The sequence below is a fragment of the Agelaius phoeniceus genome, chromosome W (genome assembly GCF_051311805.1).
Source record: "Agelaius phoeniceus isolate bAgePho1 chromosome W, bAgePho1.hap1, whole genome shotgun sequence".
Lineage (NCBI taxonomy): Eukaryota > Metazoa > Chordata > Aves > Passeriformes > Icteridae > Agelaius > Agelaius phoeniceus.
Genome location: NC_135301.1, coordinates 4,068,289 through 4,084,275, shown reverse-complemented (window position 1 = coordinate 4,084,275; position 15,987 = coordinate 4,068,289). Strand labels below are relative to the sequence as shown.

The 15,987-nt window shown below is 44.8% G+C and overlaps 1 protein-coding gene across 1 annotated transcript in view; it reads right to left on the bottom strand.

Annotated features, from left to right (window-relative positions):
- LOC129133651 (transitional endoplasmic reticulum ATPase-like) overlaps positions 1–10,190 on the bottom strand; it is a 49,486-nt gene extending 39,296 nt beyond the window's left edge. The window contains exons 1-4 of the mRNA XM_054653277.1: positions 10,056–10,190; positions 5,501–5,612; positions 3,375–3,547; positions 355–497 (exon numbers count right to left, since the gene is read on the bottom strand). Of these exons, the coding sequence (XP_054509252.1) occupies positions 355–497; positions 3,375–3,547; positions 5,501–5,612; positions 10,056–10,072 (445 nt within the window). The 5' untranslated portion in view covers positions 10,073–10,190. The remainder of the gene's footprint in view (positions 1–354; positions 498–3,374; positions 3,548–5,500; positions 5,613–10,055) is intronic.
- Positions 10,191–15,987: the final 5,797 nt, after the last annotated feature.

The following is a 15,987-nucleotide window of genomic DNA, read 5'->3' as shown; positions in this document are numbered from 1 at the left end:
TTATTAAACTGTTCTTATCTCAACCCATGAGTTTTACTTTTTTTCCAATCCTCCTCCCCACTGAGAAGGAGGGAGGAGGTGTGAGCAAGCAGCTGAGCTGCATGGTACTTAGTTGCTGGCTGGGATTAAACCATGACAGAGAACTATCAAGCTGTTCTACCAGCCAGCAACAGATATCACTCTTTCCTCTGAAGTTTAGGAAAAAATTAAATCCACAACAACAAAATCTTACTCTACAGTCGTTAGTCTAATGCTCCATGGAGATTTGTGCAAGCTTCCAGAAATTCTTTTTATTTGGTATCAGGACTAGCTCACATTCACTGCCATCAGGACTTCAATAACAGGTGCTATTACCTTTCCTGATGGGTCTGTAAGCTTCCAGGAAATATGGCTTGAGATAGACCTCAAACAGATTCCCTGTGATCCCTTCTACTGTGTCATCAATTGGTAACACATGGATACGTTTGCCATATTTCACATCTGGGCAAGGCTGGATGCTGCAACAGAAGAAAACTTCAGTTAACCATATCATGCTGGACTTAAACGCAAGTTTGGGAAAGGCAGTGATGTCCCTTCTCAGGCCAGTATAAATGCCAGAAAGGACCCTCCAAAGCCCTATGGAGACTTCCCACGTGCATAAGAATGCTGACAAGGCAAAAATCATGCCCATCAAAGAGCTAGTCTTTTCAACATGTGCTTTCCTTCACTCCTCTCAGCCCTATCCAAAACTGCTGAAGGGTTTAGTACTATCTCCCCTCCCCCCCACTCTTCTGAGGTTCCCCTTTGCTGTGCCCAAGATACATTCACAAGTTACTAATGCAGCCTCAAGACCTGTAAGAGTCATGAGCTAACTTTTGTTTCAACACATGCTCCTGCACCTGGGTCAGGGCAATCCCAAGCACAAGTACAGGCTCGGTGGAGAATGGATTGAGAGCAGCCCTGCTGAGAAGGACTTAGGGGTGTTGGTGGACAAGAAGCTTGATATCACTTGGTTATGTGCACTTGCATCCCAGAAACCAACTGTGTCCTGGACTGCATCTAAAGCAGCGTGGTCAGCAGGTCAAGGGAGGGGATTCTCCCTCTCTGTGCTTGTGAGACCCCACCTGGAATATGGTGTCCAGCTCTGGCCCCCCCAACATAAGGAGGTCATGGACCAGTTGGAGCAAGCCCAAAGGAGGCCACAAAGATGATAAGAAGGGTTGGAGCCCCTCTCCTATGAAGAGAGGCTGAGAAAGTTGGGGCTGTTCAGCCTGGAGAAGAGAAGGTTCCAGCAAGACCTTATAGCACCTTCCGGTACCTGAAGGGAACCTACAAGGAAGGCTGGAGGGACTTTTTACAAAGGCATGCAGTGACAGGACAAAGAAGAATGTCTTCAAACTGAGAGAGAGATGATTTACATTGGATAATAGGAAGAAATTCTTTACTGTGAAGGTGGTGAAGCCCTGGCACAGGTTGCCCAGAGAAGTTGTGGATGCCCCATCCCCAGAAGTGTTCAAGGCCAGATTGGATAGGGCTCTGAGCAGCCTGGTCTAGTGGAAGGTGTCCCCACCCATGGCAGGAGGGTTGGAACTAGATGATCTTTGAGGTCCCTTCCAACCCAAACCATTCTGTGATTGCATGAGCTACTACTGAACTAACTGTAAGGGAAAGGGAGTTGAGAGGAAATCTTTGTTCCTTCCTCTCTTCCTCATAACTTAGAATAGAGTTCCTGTTGATGATAAACCTGATTCTGAACAAAGGCTCTCAGTACCAACCAGGGATAGCTAGGTGTCCGTCAATCCCTTTTTGTGGAAATTAACATTTAGGTTAAAGTCTGAAGGCCCATTCCCCCCTTTTAAATAAAAATTTCAGCTATTATTTTACAACGTAGGCCAACAGCCTACTATAGCAATACATCAGAGCATCAAGCTGCGGCAGAGGCAGAAAACTCAAACTGGCTTTGCCGGCTAAAAAAAGCCTACGGGCAACTGCAGCTGAGCACTCAAGTTTCATATGCTAGTTTGTTAGAGACTATTAGGAGATTCTTTAACTACATGCTTTACAGTGAGGATATAGCAGAAGAGTAAATGAAAAGACAGACTGACTCACTGAAGGAAAACAGCTGACAGACTACAAGCAGGAAGCGATTAGTGCATGAATCTGGATTTTGGCAGAAACCAAGCCAAAGAAATTAATACAATAAGTACTTCAGGATCAGCAAGAAAAACTTTGTGTGCAAGAGGTGTGAAAATTCTCTGACCCTTGCAATGAAGCCAAGACAATCAGTAACACACCTGAAAGGCTGAGAACTGTTACAGACAGTCCAAGCAGAGAAGGGGATAGCACCAGCTGAACTGTCACACTAGAAATTACTCCAACAGTAACCTCATATAAAGTAAGGATTCACCTTTATTTTAAATCCACAGACTAGCTCAAAACACTGTTCCAACTACAGTCTCGTTTAAAACTTGCATTTTCTAATGGTAGAGAGATGGGTGAAACAGACTTGTCCCTCTCCTCTACAGTTCATATGAAACACATTTTTATTTAAGGATTATTTCAGATATCACCCCTGGAAGTCTAGTGTCAGAGATCAGGTTCCAATTTTCCCAGAACATGCACAATATTCCAGATTAGAAGAATGCTCAGGAGAAATAACTGTCTGCTCTCACATATCTAAACCTAAAAATTAGCATTTTTATGTTTAAGAAATGCTGACATATTTTTTCTTTCCACTCCCATCATAGAATGGAACCTGCCTCCTGTAAGTCAAAATGTATCCTTCAATGCTTTCCCACTACCTTCTGCAAGCATTGTACAAAATTCCTGCAACACTTCCAGCATTCGTAATTTTAAAATTATAAAATAACAAAAATTGGTATATAAACAACCTTCAGAGATTTTCAATATTGATATTTGACTACTTCAAGTTTTAACTTCTGTTTGTTATAGGGCAGCTCAGTGCTTGAGCTAGCCATACTATAAGATCAATTACAATGTTGCTTACTAGCTTTCAGTTATCTTGCAAACATAAAAAATTTAGATGGAAAAAACTTGTGAATTCATTTGACAATGTAAATTTGGGAAGAATACTATGACAACAGTGGGGTAATTCAACTACTTAATGACAGGACCGGGGCTTGTGAAGGTCCCAAAGAGTCTTCAAGAATCTTAGTATTAATCTGAATATGCATACAGCCAGAAAGACATGCAAAAGTAAATTGAGATCCTTGATGTAAGACACACTGGAAAACATTTCTGTGACCTCCTCCAGAAGATGCAAGAATACTTCCTGCAGGACCCTGTCTCTGCTATGGACCAAAACAATTCAAAGCCAGGGCACAAATTATTTCGGCAACCCAGAGATACACAACAGTTAACAAACTAGTCCTCACCTGATGACGTCACCCAGGCGCACTCTCAAGTTGTTTCGAACAACCCTATTCATGCGAATCTTCTCATCTGAGCAGGTATCATCTGACAGAACAATGCAGACTGCTTCTCTCCTCTTCTTTCCTTTTAGCAGGACAGTGTCTCCTCTAAACAGCTGCAGTTCATCCATTTTTGCCTGTAACCAATAACAGCATTAGAACAAACTTTTTATAAAACAATTGAAGGAAGCAGTTAGTAACCTGCTGAGCCACTTACACCATCACCGGTCTATGGAGCCAGATGAGATTCACCTGTAAGTACTGATGGAGTTGGTGGAAGAGCTTAACAAGCTACTCACATTCATTTGTCAGCAGTCCTGGTTAACAGGGGAGGTCCCAAAGGACTGGAGGTTGGCCAATGGGATACCCATCTGCAAGAAGAGTTGGAAGGAGGATCTGGGGAACTACAGGCCTGTCAGCCTGACCTCGGTGCCCAGCAAGATTATGGAACAGATCATCTTGAGTGCAATCACACAGCAGACACGGGACAACCAGGGGATCAGGCCCAGCCAGCATGGGATTAGGAGGGGCAGGTCCTGCCTGACCAACCTGAGCTCCTTTTCTGACCAGGTGACCTGCCTAGTGGATGAGGGAAAGGCTGTGGATGTTATATACCTAGACTTCAGTAAAGCCTTTAACACTGTCTCCCATGGCATTCTCCTGCAGAATGCTGCAGTCCACAGCTTGGACAGGTGCACTCTGCTGGGTTAAGAAGAGGCTGGATGGTATGGCCCAGAGCGTGGTGGTGAATGGTGCTGCATCCAGTTGGTGGCCAGTCACCAGTGGTGTCCCTCAGGGATCAGTGTCGGGCCCAGTCCCGTTTAATATCTTTATTGATAATCTGGATGGGGAGATCAACTGCACCCTCAGTAAGTTCTCAGATAACATTAACTTGGGTGGGAGTGTGTATCTGCTGGAGGGTAGGAAAGCTCTACAGAGGGATCTGGACAGGCTGGATTGATGGGCTGAGGCAACGGTATGAGGTTCAACAAGGCTAAGTGCCAGGTCCTGCACTTGGGTCACAACAACCCCATGCAGTGCTACAGGCTTGGAGAAGAGTGGCTGGAAAGTGGACCAGTGGAAAAGGACCTGGGGGCACTAGTTGACAGCAGCTGAACACAAGCCAGCGTGTGCCCAGGTGGCCAAGAAGGCCAATGGCATCCTAGCTTGTATCAGAAATAGTGTGGCCAGCAGGCTGAGGGAAGTGACTGTCCCCCTGTACTTGGCACTGGTGAGGCCACACCTAGTACTGTGTCCAGTTTTGGGCCCCTCACAAGAAGGATGTTGAGATGCTGGAGCATGTCCAGAGAAGGGCAACAAGGCTGGTGAAAGGTCTAGAGAGTCAGTGATATGAGGAGTGGCTGAGGGAGCTGGGGTTGTTTAGCATGAAGAAAAGGAGGCTCAGGGGAGACCTTATCACTCTCTACAACTCCCTGAAAGGAGGTTGTAGCCAGCTGGGAGTTGGCCTTTTCTCCCAAGCAACCAGTGACAGGGTAAGAGGAAATGGCCTCAAGCTGCACCAGGGGAGGTTCAGGTTGGACATCAGGAAGAATTTCTTCACGGAAAGGGTTGTTAAGCATTGGAACAGACTGCTCAGGGAAGTGATGGAGTCACCATCCCTGGAAGTATTTAAGAAACAACTGGACATGGCACTTAGTGATATGGTTTGGTTGACACGGTGGTGTTTCATCAAAGGTTGGACTCAGTGATCTTGGAGGTCTTTTCCAACCTTAATGATTCTATGAATTCAAGCATTTGAAGGAGAGTTGGTTGACTTCGAAGGATTACATCTTAGAAGCAATATACTAGACCTACAATGACAGGGGTTTTCACTACACTAGTCAAGATCTAATCCTAAAGCCAGACTAAGGGCATGAGCTCAAGTGAATCCTAAAAGTTAGAATATATGTTCTCATTTATTAATAATTATTATATATGATTATTTATTTAACCCACCTCCCTCACTTGTAACTGCTGCAGCTTCTGACACAAATACTTAGATTCATGTTGCAAAATTAGATTTCAAGTTAAAAGACAACAACAGCTTGCAAATTGTCAGAGTAAATGCTTTGTTTTTATAGGTGACACACCTGGGAAAGTGACACAACACTGTTGTCTTCATTGATGGCTTCGTCAACAATTAACCGATTAGGCCTGTTCTTCTGCTTCAGAATAGCAGTTGATAAGTCATCACCTTTAGAGCTGGGAGAGAAAACAGAAGTTAAAGAGTCCAAGTGATATTGCTCCCCCTTTCACATGCACCTGTTTTGTTCTCCATTTTTTACAGGTTTCTTTGTTGTCTTGTCTTATAGAAACTATACTTGTTTGCAAGTGTCCTGGTTTTGTCTGGGATAAGAATTAATTTTCTTCTCAGTAGCTGGTACAGTGCTGTGTTTTGGATTCAGTATGAGAATAATGCTGATAACACACTCATGGTTTTGGTTGTTGCTGAGCAGTGCTTACCCTGAGACAAGGGCTTGTCAGTGTCTCATGTTTTGCCAGTGAGGAGCTGCACAAAAGAAACCAGGAGGGAGCATAGCTGGGACAGTTGATCCGAACTGGCCAAAGGGATATTCCACGCTACAGAATGTCATGCCCAGTATATAAACTGGGGAGAGGTACCTGGAAGAGGAGCCAATCTGGGTTTAGGAAGGGGGTCTGGCATCAGTCAATTTACTACTGAAATGGATACAAGCTATGAAGCTATCTATAAAAAGAAGTGGTCAGTGAGATGCTGCTGACTCTAAGATGCTTTGCCTAAAAGAATTAGTCAGACTCATCTGAAATCACATATAACTGCTGCCACAGAAACAAAAGTTCAAGTCTGTTTAGTGTCAAATCCCAGATAAATAGGGGAATTAAAGGACAATGCTGTAGCTCTCCTGACAGGAAGAGTTGTAAGAGTTTAGGCTGTCAAAGCCTATTAGTTAAACCTAGCAAGCCAGTAGAAATATTCAAGTGCTCATGAAAAATGGGGTTTACTTTTTTTTTGAAGATATAAACACCTTTTCATAATACCATCACAGGACTCACTGCAGCTCTAGCCTACTACACCATAAGATATGTGACATAATTCATTTGCCTTGACAAAATCGAGCACACCAAACAAAAAGGAAATGGAAGAAAGGCAGATTAATTTATTTACTTCAAAATCTAATATAGCAAATAGTTCATTTTACAAAATAAATATGAACTTGGACCAACTGATTCCTAAGGAGCTCTTAGAAGTTGTATATTAGCCAGCCACAATAGCAGCAGATTACTGTAACTTGCCTTGATGGGCATCTGACTACTCTTTCAAAGCAGTCCAGATGTGCCAGTGACTAAGGTCAAAACAGAAACTTAGCACAGTTTGGTTTGATTCTCACCAAAAAAAAAAAAAAAAAAAAAAAAAAAAAAAAAAAAAAAAAAAAAAAAAAGTCTTCCTTTGTTCCTTTGTCCTAAGCAAACAGCAAGCACCAGCAAAGAGTAGGAAGCTTTGCGGACAATGGTGCTGGATGTACGCTTTGGCTCCATTTTGCTGTTTTGGGCACAAAATAACCAGGAGAAATCAAACCTTGAGTGGAAGTGGCAGAGCAAGCAGCTACACAGCATAAACACAGACTGTATCAGCAGTGCATCACTTGGCATGTTCACTGCATTTTTAAAAGCCACCTTTTTCCTCTCTTCATTAAAGAATGCAAGAGGTGAGAAATCAACATCCATCCCTTTCAATGACCATGTGAGATGCTACAGATTCATTTTCTAAACCCAATGCAGACACAAGAAAGGCTATTGGATACCTCCAGGGAGGAGCTCATGAATTCATTCCCTCTTAAACCTAAAACATGGTCTGGGTAAAGTCCTAAAAGGTCTGGGATTTCCAGGAAAACTTAGAGTGCAACAAGAAACCAATATATCATCATGTTAAACAGGATCTTGTGGTTAAAACAGTGTATAAAAACAACCACCTACTTGTAAGGACCTTGCCTCAACATTCCTGGACACTGGAAATTAATTTAGCATGTATATTTTAAAACTTAGGCTAAGGGACACCAAAAAAACAATTTAGCCTATTCAAAGTGTAAATGCAAATCATATCCTTCTGCACATGAAATGTGGATCCAAAGGCCTTTTGATAAGAAACCAATGCCAGACTTTGGCTACATAAGTCATCACTGAAACTGAGCAGCTGCCCCTCAGGATGCAGAAATTGCTGTGCAGCCTAAAAAATGGTCTGGGATACAAGATAAAAATAAATGGAAGAGGAACTGGGCGGCAAGTGGAAGCTTTTGGACCAAAACTTCCAATAAATCAAAAGTTGTATTATATATATCTGGAAAAAAAGTTCAGATATCTTTGAACACACAGCAGTGCTGAAGAGCACAGCAAGATGTCCACTTAGTTCTGCTGAGTGTGAGAAAAAAAGTTTTAGTACTGAAGAACTGAATCTGCAGTTTCCTAAGTAAGAAGCAAAACTGGATCAGTGTTGTCAGTACATTGCTGCACTTAAAGCAACTGAAAAGCTCTCCAAGAAACACAGCGTGTAAGTATCTAAACGCACGGGGTCAGCTTTAGTTATCTGAACTAACAGTTCTGCTGACAAAGAAAAAAGGTTTTAAGAAATTATGACAGCTACACAGGAAAGTAATGTTATTTCTCTTACAGACAAGAGTAAGGACTTTGACAGACAAGCACTACCCATCTTCTAATAGCAATTTAGAATATTATTATCACCATTTGCTATCACTGCATCTCTCCTGTGGGTTCATAAAATCATAGAATGTTTTTTGTTGGAAGGGATCTCAAAGATCATCTAGTTCCAGCCTTCAGCCCTGGAAGTGTTCAAGATCCGGCTTGATGGGGCATTGAGCAACCTGGTCTAGCAAAAGGTGTCCCTGCCCATGGCAGAGGGGTTGGAACTACATGATTGTTAAGGTCCCTTCCAACCCAAACCATTCTGTGATTCTACAATTACATCACTTCATCACTTTTCTGTGTCAGAGCTTTCCTTGTTCAGCATGTGATAATGCCCAGAGGCTATGCATTGTGGTAGACAGTATGAAGAGTGAGATCAGAAGGTAATTACTGAATCTTCTGAAAACAACTACCAACCTTCAGAGCTCCACATAAAGTAGCAAACTAACTTGTTCCTGCATGTCTATGTTAAATATACAATGAAAAATCACCAACTCAAAATTATTCCAGGTTTAGTAACAAAAATGAAAACAGTCATGCCTCCTGTATGCTGGTGTACCTTTTTATCAATACCCTCATGAACTCACTTCCTAGATAAAATGTCAGTGTTTTTTTACCACCCTGAACATCCTAATTACAGTCTGAACTACTTTCTTTGGGTAAGTATTTAAAAAAAAATCCCTTGAAGTAAATGAGTGGAATATCTGATGATTGCAGCTGCTTTACTGGAACACCACATGACAATCAAGCAGCGAGTTCATACCCATGCTCAAGATGCTAAATTCTCAGATACTGTTTCAGACAGGTACACACACAAATCCAAGAATTTTTTCAGAAACACTCTATTAGGTCTTGCAATGCTATACTCTGTGCTAAAGCTCAATTAGACAAGATGGCTGCCAACAGCATTGACCCAAAAGTTGTAACTAAGAAGTAACTGTTTTCCAGTTGTACGGGAACTTTTTTTGATTCCTATGTGTTGAGAACAACTTTGCAAAAACATAAATTTCTTTTTAATAACACTGCTCATCTCAGACTCAAAATACACCTCTGAGACCATCACTTCCATCACAAGCTCTACCACACACCTTAAATTCTTGGCACACCTTGCTGGAACTGACTTAATAAGACCAAGTGGGTCTAAATTGCAGAAGTTGCAAAAGAAAAGGAGAAGATAAACCACAGACACTAAAGGGACTGAAAGAGCCTCTGGTGAAGCCAACAAGTCACTTGAAGTATTCTTGGATTTGGAAATTAGCTTTAGGTTTTATTTTTACTCCTCTCAAGGGACTGTGAAGTGACTTGCACACATGGGCTGGGCGCAGAGAAGCCAGTATTACTCAACTGACTTTTGAGGAGCACAAAATATGACCCTCAGCCTGGAACTGAAGACAGTGAGGCAAGACACTAGAGACAAAAATATAGCTAATTGCTTCAGCTGCCACAGGGGCTAGTCCGGTACAACAAATCTTCCTCTTCCAATGCCAAGTCTCTTCCAGCCCCGATCCGAGGGCCGCTGCGGACCTGCGGGGAGGAGACCAGGACACGCCTCTTCCCCCTCATGTCCCGGCCAGCCGCTCACCCCAAAGCTCCGGGCTCTGAAAAACAAAGCCTTCCCTGGGTGAGGCCTAGCCCAGGCGAGACGGCCCCGGCCAGGTCTCGCCCCCCATTACTCAACACTTCCCAAGGAGACTCGGCAGGCGAAGGGTGGCGGTACCTAGGGCCCCGCTGCAGACAAGCTCCTGGCTGGGCAAACACGAAGAGCAGCCCATCCCCCTCCCGGCCCCACCCCCACTTCCTCAGAACCTGAATGACACAGCGAGATCGGGAGGAGGATTGGGCTCGCCGTCAGGCCCAGCCTGGGTAGCGCCGCGCGAAGGCGAAGTAAGGAGAGCTAGGCCAAGCCGGGCCCAGCGCCACCGCAGCCGGGCCTAGGCCGCCGCCTGCCGGCGGACGGCCCACACTTACTCGGATCCTGAGGCCATGGCGCTGAGAGGAAAAAAGGCGAGGCGGCCGGCAACAGTTCCTCAAGACGGGTGACAGTAGGTTTTGGACAGACTCGCAGAAGCGATGGTACGACGGGACGCTTCGCGTTGAGCGAACCTCAGAACCGACTCATCGGAAGAGGAAACTCCGCCTCGCGCTGCCTCACCCGCCTAACAACAGCGTGCGCTGACCAATCGGAAATTCCGTCCGGTTACCATCTCAGCCAATCGGAAAGGTGGAAGCGAGGGAACGAGGAAAAAAAAACGCGCACTCTTCCCTCTTCCGCCCCGCTCCTATTCTCTCCCAATCATAACGAGCCAATAACAACACCCGTCAATCAATTGCAGCGCCTTCCTTGCTGTGGCTGTTCTATAGGGCAATACGGGTCGAGCAGCCAATGGCAAAAATCCACCAACGCGAAAATCCAGGCGGAAAGTCCCACTACGACAGCCATCCGAGCTACCCTGGCCTAGCGATTGGCTAAGCACCCGAGGAAAGGGAAACGTGTGGGAAGGATTGCAGCCAAGCAGGAGGGGCGAGAGGCGAGTGCTCGAGTGCCCTTTGCGTGCCCGGGCTCACCTGACTGGACCGTGCGCCTAGGTTCGGGCAGTGAGAGGCAGGTTTGGACCCGTAGAAGGTGGTCTCTTTGCGGCCTCGGCGAGGCTTTGCGGGGAACATGTCCCAGAGGATTGATTTTTCCCCGAGTGAAAAGGTGTGTGAAGGGACCCAGCCCTTCCTCTCCACCCAAAGGTACCTGTAGGACTCGTTTCCTCTTTTTTTTTTTTTTTTTGGCAGGTTTTTCTTTTCCCTGATTGATTTTTTAGGCAGGACTGGACTGCCCCACCAGGCCCCACTGCAGGACTCGTTCCTAGCCGCTTGTCCCAGCACAGACCCTGTTCGACCAGGGGTTTGAAGCTCTAGTTCCCCTTGAACCACCTGAAACAGCCATCCCACAGCTCTTCCATCACCAGCCACCCCTCCACAACCACTTCTAGGTCTGTTTGGGCACTCACATCCTCACCTGGGTGGCATTTCCTTAGGACTAGAAACATTGCTACAGCCAAGTGGCATTGCATCTACAGCCCCAGCCCTGCTCATATCAGGAGGAATCATACATGTATGATGCTTGTTCTCAAGCATCCAGTGCTGGCAGGCACTGCCTTGTTTTCTCCTAGATGCTTATGAATCATTTAATTATCTGGTGGTCTCTTCCAAAGAGCCGACTAGTACTTAATCCCTGCCTCCTCTCTTCTGCCTTCCTTTTCTTAAAGCCCAAGCAGTAAGGTGGGACTGAAGAAGAGCAGCCGTGGGGCTCTTCCAGCCCAGAGGAGTCTCTCTGCTGAATTAAACCTCTCCCAGCAAGGTGTTTGTCGTGGTTTAGGAATGGTACTCCCCAATTTGGTGCCCCCACCTAGACTCTCCCAAACCACAGGCTGTTCTCTCTCCCTCCCTCTTCCTCTCCCGCTTTCCACTGGGTCTGGGTCGTTTGGATCGAGTTGAGACTTTGAGGCACAGAAGGTGAAGATCATGGGTTGAGATAAGAACAATTTACTGGAAACAGCAATGAAATCAGAAAACTGAACAGTAGCAGCAACAATATTAATAACAAAAGGTATAAGAAAAAAACGAATTTACATGGAAAGCCCCCAACAATAAACAAATGCCAGACTAGTCTGCCATGTTTTCTCAGCCCGGAGGAATCCCTTCTCCTCGGAAGCAAGAATCCCTTTGCCCCGCCCCCGGCAATGATGTGAGGTGGTATAGAATAACCTCCCTCCCGACTACTGCAAAAGTGAACCCTGTTCTGGCCAGAACCAGGACAGAGTTTTCCCCCAGCATCTGGGTTTTTAATCCCCTCTGTTCATCCCTCACTGTCCGAGTTACTTTTTCTGAAGGAATTGCAGGGCAAAGTCCTCTTAGGGCCCCTTCAGCATTCAGAAGAGGCCACAGCAGCTCCTACCTCACCCTTCTCTGTCATGTCCTGTTTCCTCTCCCTCAATTCACCCTTTGCCTTGCAGTTCCAAACTATTTCTTCCCTCTTATGGGAGAGAAGGCTTGCCAAAAGCTTGGCTAATGTGGTTGTGGGACCTTCCTCATACAAAATTAGCTGCACCAAACACCAGGTGGGAGCAGGTGCCCCTTCACCCTTGCTCACTGTCACACAAAGGAGCCCAGAGCCATGCAGTGTGGTTAGGACAGACCCCTCCCCCCGGGGATAGAGGGGACACACAGGCACAGGTCTCAACACTGCCACCTTCCCTGGCTAGTGCAAGGTGATTGAAGTCAGACCTATTATGCATGCTTCAGGCAAAACCACTTCTCTGGGCTCCAAACTACAGTGATCGAGTAAAGCACCAGTATACCAAGTACAGGTAGGACAGATGATTTGACAAACCCTTTGCATTATGAGATGGTCTGGCTCTGACACCAGCTCCCTGGAGCAGGGAGCACAGAGCTGGCTCCACTGTATACAGCAGCACAGTCGATGCCCATTTCAAAGGAATGAGGACATCTCTGCCCTTGATCTCCCACAAACCCAGGGCATAGCCCACAGGCTCACAGCAGCTCTAGGCAGCATCAAGGCCATGACTGCAAATGTTCACTCTGGAAAAAGGACACGGTAAGACTTAAAATAAAGCCTCAGCTCTATTAGAAAAGGAGATCTAGTCTGTTTCACTCCTTTGGGAATCCAGCTTTATCCAACAGTAATTCTGGGTCTTAGAGGCCTTAAAGGCCTCATGCCAACCTGGTGCAGGGAGACTTCAGCAGCTGGGGATGGGGAGTCTGACTGGGTTAGTTCGAAGGGTCCTGTCTTGTAGTCCCAAAGTAAACCTGTATGCTTCTGGCAAGAGACTCACTGTGTGGAAAGTGTGAAAAACGCCAATCACTTGTTTTTAAAAATTTAAAAGTTTAATAGTAATAAAATGATTATAAAAATAGCAATATAATTAGAGTAATAATAATTTGGACAATTTGGATTAGGACAATATGAGACAATAAAAACAAAGAGTTACGGACAGTCCAGGTACCTTTTTCTGGGCAATATAAGCCTGAAAAAGGACACCCGTTAACAGAGGATTAACCCTTAAAAACAATAGCCTGTTGCATAATTATACACCTCATACATGATGCATAACTCCCATTCAAACAAAGGATTCTGTCTGGTCAGTGTCAGCTTCTTTCTCTTAATCCTAACGGCATCTTCAGGGCTGAGCAAGGTGGGAAGAAGTTAGTTTCTTCTGATAAGAGAGCAATAAATTCTTTTTCTCTGAAAGATTTAGGTGTCCTGTGGCTGCTATCTTGCTGCAAATCCTTTCTTTAAAAAAAGTATCTTACATAGCATAGTTTCTATTTTAACATTATGTTATAATCTAAAACTATATTTGACACTACTTAAGAAAATTAATACAGCATAACTTTCTAACATAACACATATAATATTCATTTTAATATTTGCGAAAAGCCAATTATAAAATACGCATTTTTCACCGAAAGGTTGTCTGCTTCAGATACTGTTGGGAGGAAAGGTTTAAAAGTAGAAGAATGGTGAGGAGGATGGTAGATTTGCTCAAGGGACCTTGTAGCTGGGAATGCCAAGGCCTGGAGAATAACAGTGTGGGAAACTCCATGTATTATGCCTACTGCTGTTTATCCTGTCTGTTATGAGAAGTAGAATCTCTGTGTAGAGATAACGTAGATCTTTGAAGAGACTTGGAGGCCCTCTCACGGACATGCTTGAGCTCCCTGTTTTGGGAGAAAGAAGATCAAAGCTCAGAGATCATAAAAAAGCACAGAAGTCACAGCATGGTGGTAAAATATGCGTGCGCAGGCCCTTGATAAATGGGTGCAAACAGCAGCCCCACTGCCTACTAGCATGGACTGAGCCTGAAGGTGCTGTGTTCCCGCTTGAGTGTCTCCGCCCAGGTGTTGCTTCGGGATCCTCCAGATAGCAAGGTAATGAGATAAATTTACTCTTTGCATTTCAGCCATGTTTTTGTGGTTATTCTGGCTGCCTGCCTGTGTCAACTCACACAGACACAAAACCACGTACTAAGGGAAAGGCCTGAAAGAAAGGGAGTATCGAAGCATTAAGAAGTTTACCCCGCCCCCAGGTTCTGCCCTCCCATTTGCCATCACAGAACCGAGCTTTGGCTTGGTGCTAGCCCTTTTGTGCCGTGGGGAGTCCTGCAAAGCTACAGTCCATGGTTTCTCAGAGCAGACATATGGGGAAGCTCTTCATACACACTGGAGCTGTGGGTGCAGGCTAGCAATTGATGAGCTAAACTGTCCACAGTTTGAAACACAGATGACCTGGTTTTGTCTGGGATAAGAGCTCATTTTCTTCTCAGTAGCTGGTACAGTGCTGTGTTTTGGATTCAATATGAGAATAATGCTGATAACACACTGATGGTTTTGGTTGTTGCTGAGCAGTGCTTACCCTGAGACAAGGGCTTTTCAGTGTCTCATGCTCTGACAGTGAGGAGTTGCACAAGAAGCTGTGAGGGAGCACAGCCAGGAGAGCTGACCTGAACTGACCAAAAGGATATTCCACACCGTAGAAATCATGCCAAATATATAAACTGGGAGAGGTATTAAGAAGGGAGGCCAATCATGTTTTGGGAACAGCTTTTAGCATCAGTCAGCAAGTGGTGAGCAACTGTATTGTGCATCACTTGTTTTTCCTGGGTTTTATCTCTCTTTTTAAAATATTTTTTTATTATAATATTTTGTTTCAATTATTAAACTGTTCTTATCTCAGCCTACAAGTTTTACTTTTAGTTCTCCTCCCCCTTCTTCCAGGGTGGGGAGGAGGTGGGGGAGAATGATCGAGCAGCTGTGTGGTGCTTAGTTGCTAGTTGGGCTTAAACCACGGCAGTCCTTTTTGGTGCCCAGCGTGGGGCTTGAAGGGTTGAGATAACAACAGATCTGACCAGAGCATGTTAAAACAAGATTGTTATAAACGTTCATTGTACCGGTTTAATAGTTGCAGGTTACAATGTGGATTTATTTGCTCTCACAGTTGTTGCATTTTGTCTCAGGGTTTTGTTCTGTAATACCAGTAATACCTTACTTGCAGCACATGTTCCCTGGTGTAATGTTTATTGTCCTTGAGGCCTGGGCTAAGACTATCATTGTGGGGTACTGTTTAGTATTGGCTTATGATATGACAATGTCACTGGTCAGGACACCAATCTGGTGTATGTATTCAGTATTGCAGGCACCTCTATACTTTGGGAAGCACCTATAGGGAACGATTAATAATCACAACTTCAGCCTTTTCTCTTCAGAAGAACAACATATGGGGGAGACACCTTCCTACATCTTTCTTCCCTCCTTCTTTCCTTCCTTCTCCTCCAGGCTGATTACAATAACATTTGAGAACTTTGAAGATTTTGAAAACCTTTGAAACTAATCTGGTCTTTTTGCTAGGAGCTAGCATGTTGCTGCATATGGTTCAGGTCTTTAAGGGATGTCCAGTACACCTTGAATCAACTACCCCAGGGGTGGAAACACAACCTTACTATCTGCCGTGGACTGATCCAGACTGTACTGAAACAGGGTGAAGCTCTAGAACACCTGCAATACATTGATAATATGATTCTGTGGGTGTCACAGAGATAAGAGGAAGAGTTTAACATGAAAGGTGACCCAAAATCATATTTTCCATATCTTCTCTAAATCAACCCGCCCAAATTCGTTTACTGCCTTTAAGACCCACACTCGGGAAGCAAAACTTCTGTGCTTTACCGAAGTTCACAGAAGAGGGAGGGGGGTAGTGGGGGTGCAGGTGCAGGGTCCCTTTAAAACAGGCAACAGACATACAGAGGGCTCTCTATTGTTCTTTCTAGGCTCCCGAGGGGGTTGTCTCAGGCAGGTTTCCCAGTCACAACCCAGGAAACCTCATTTAGCAATC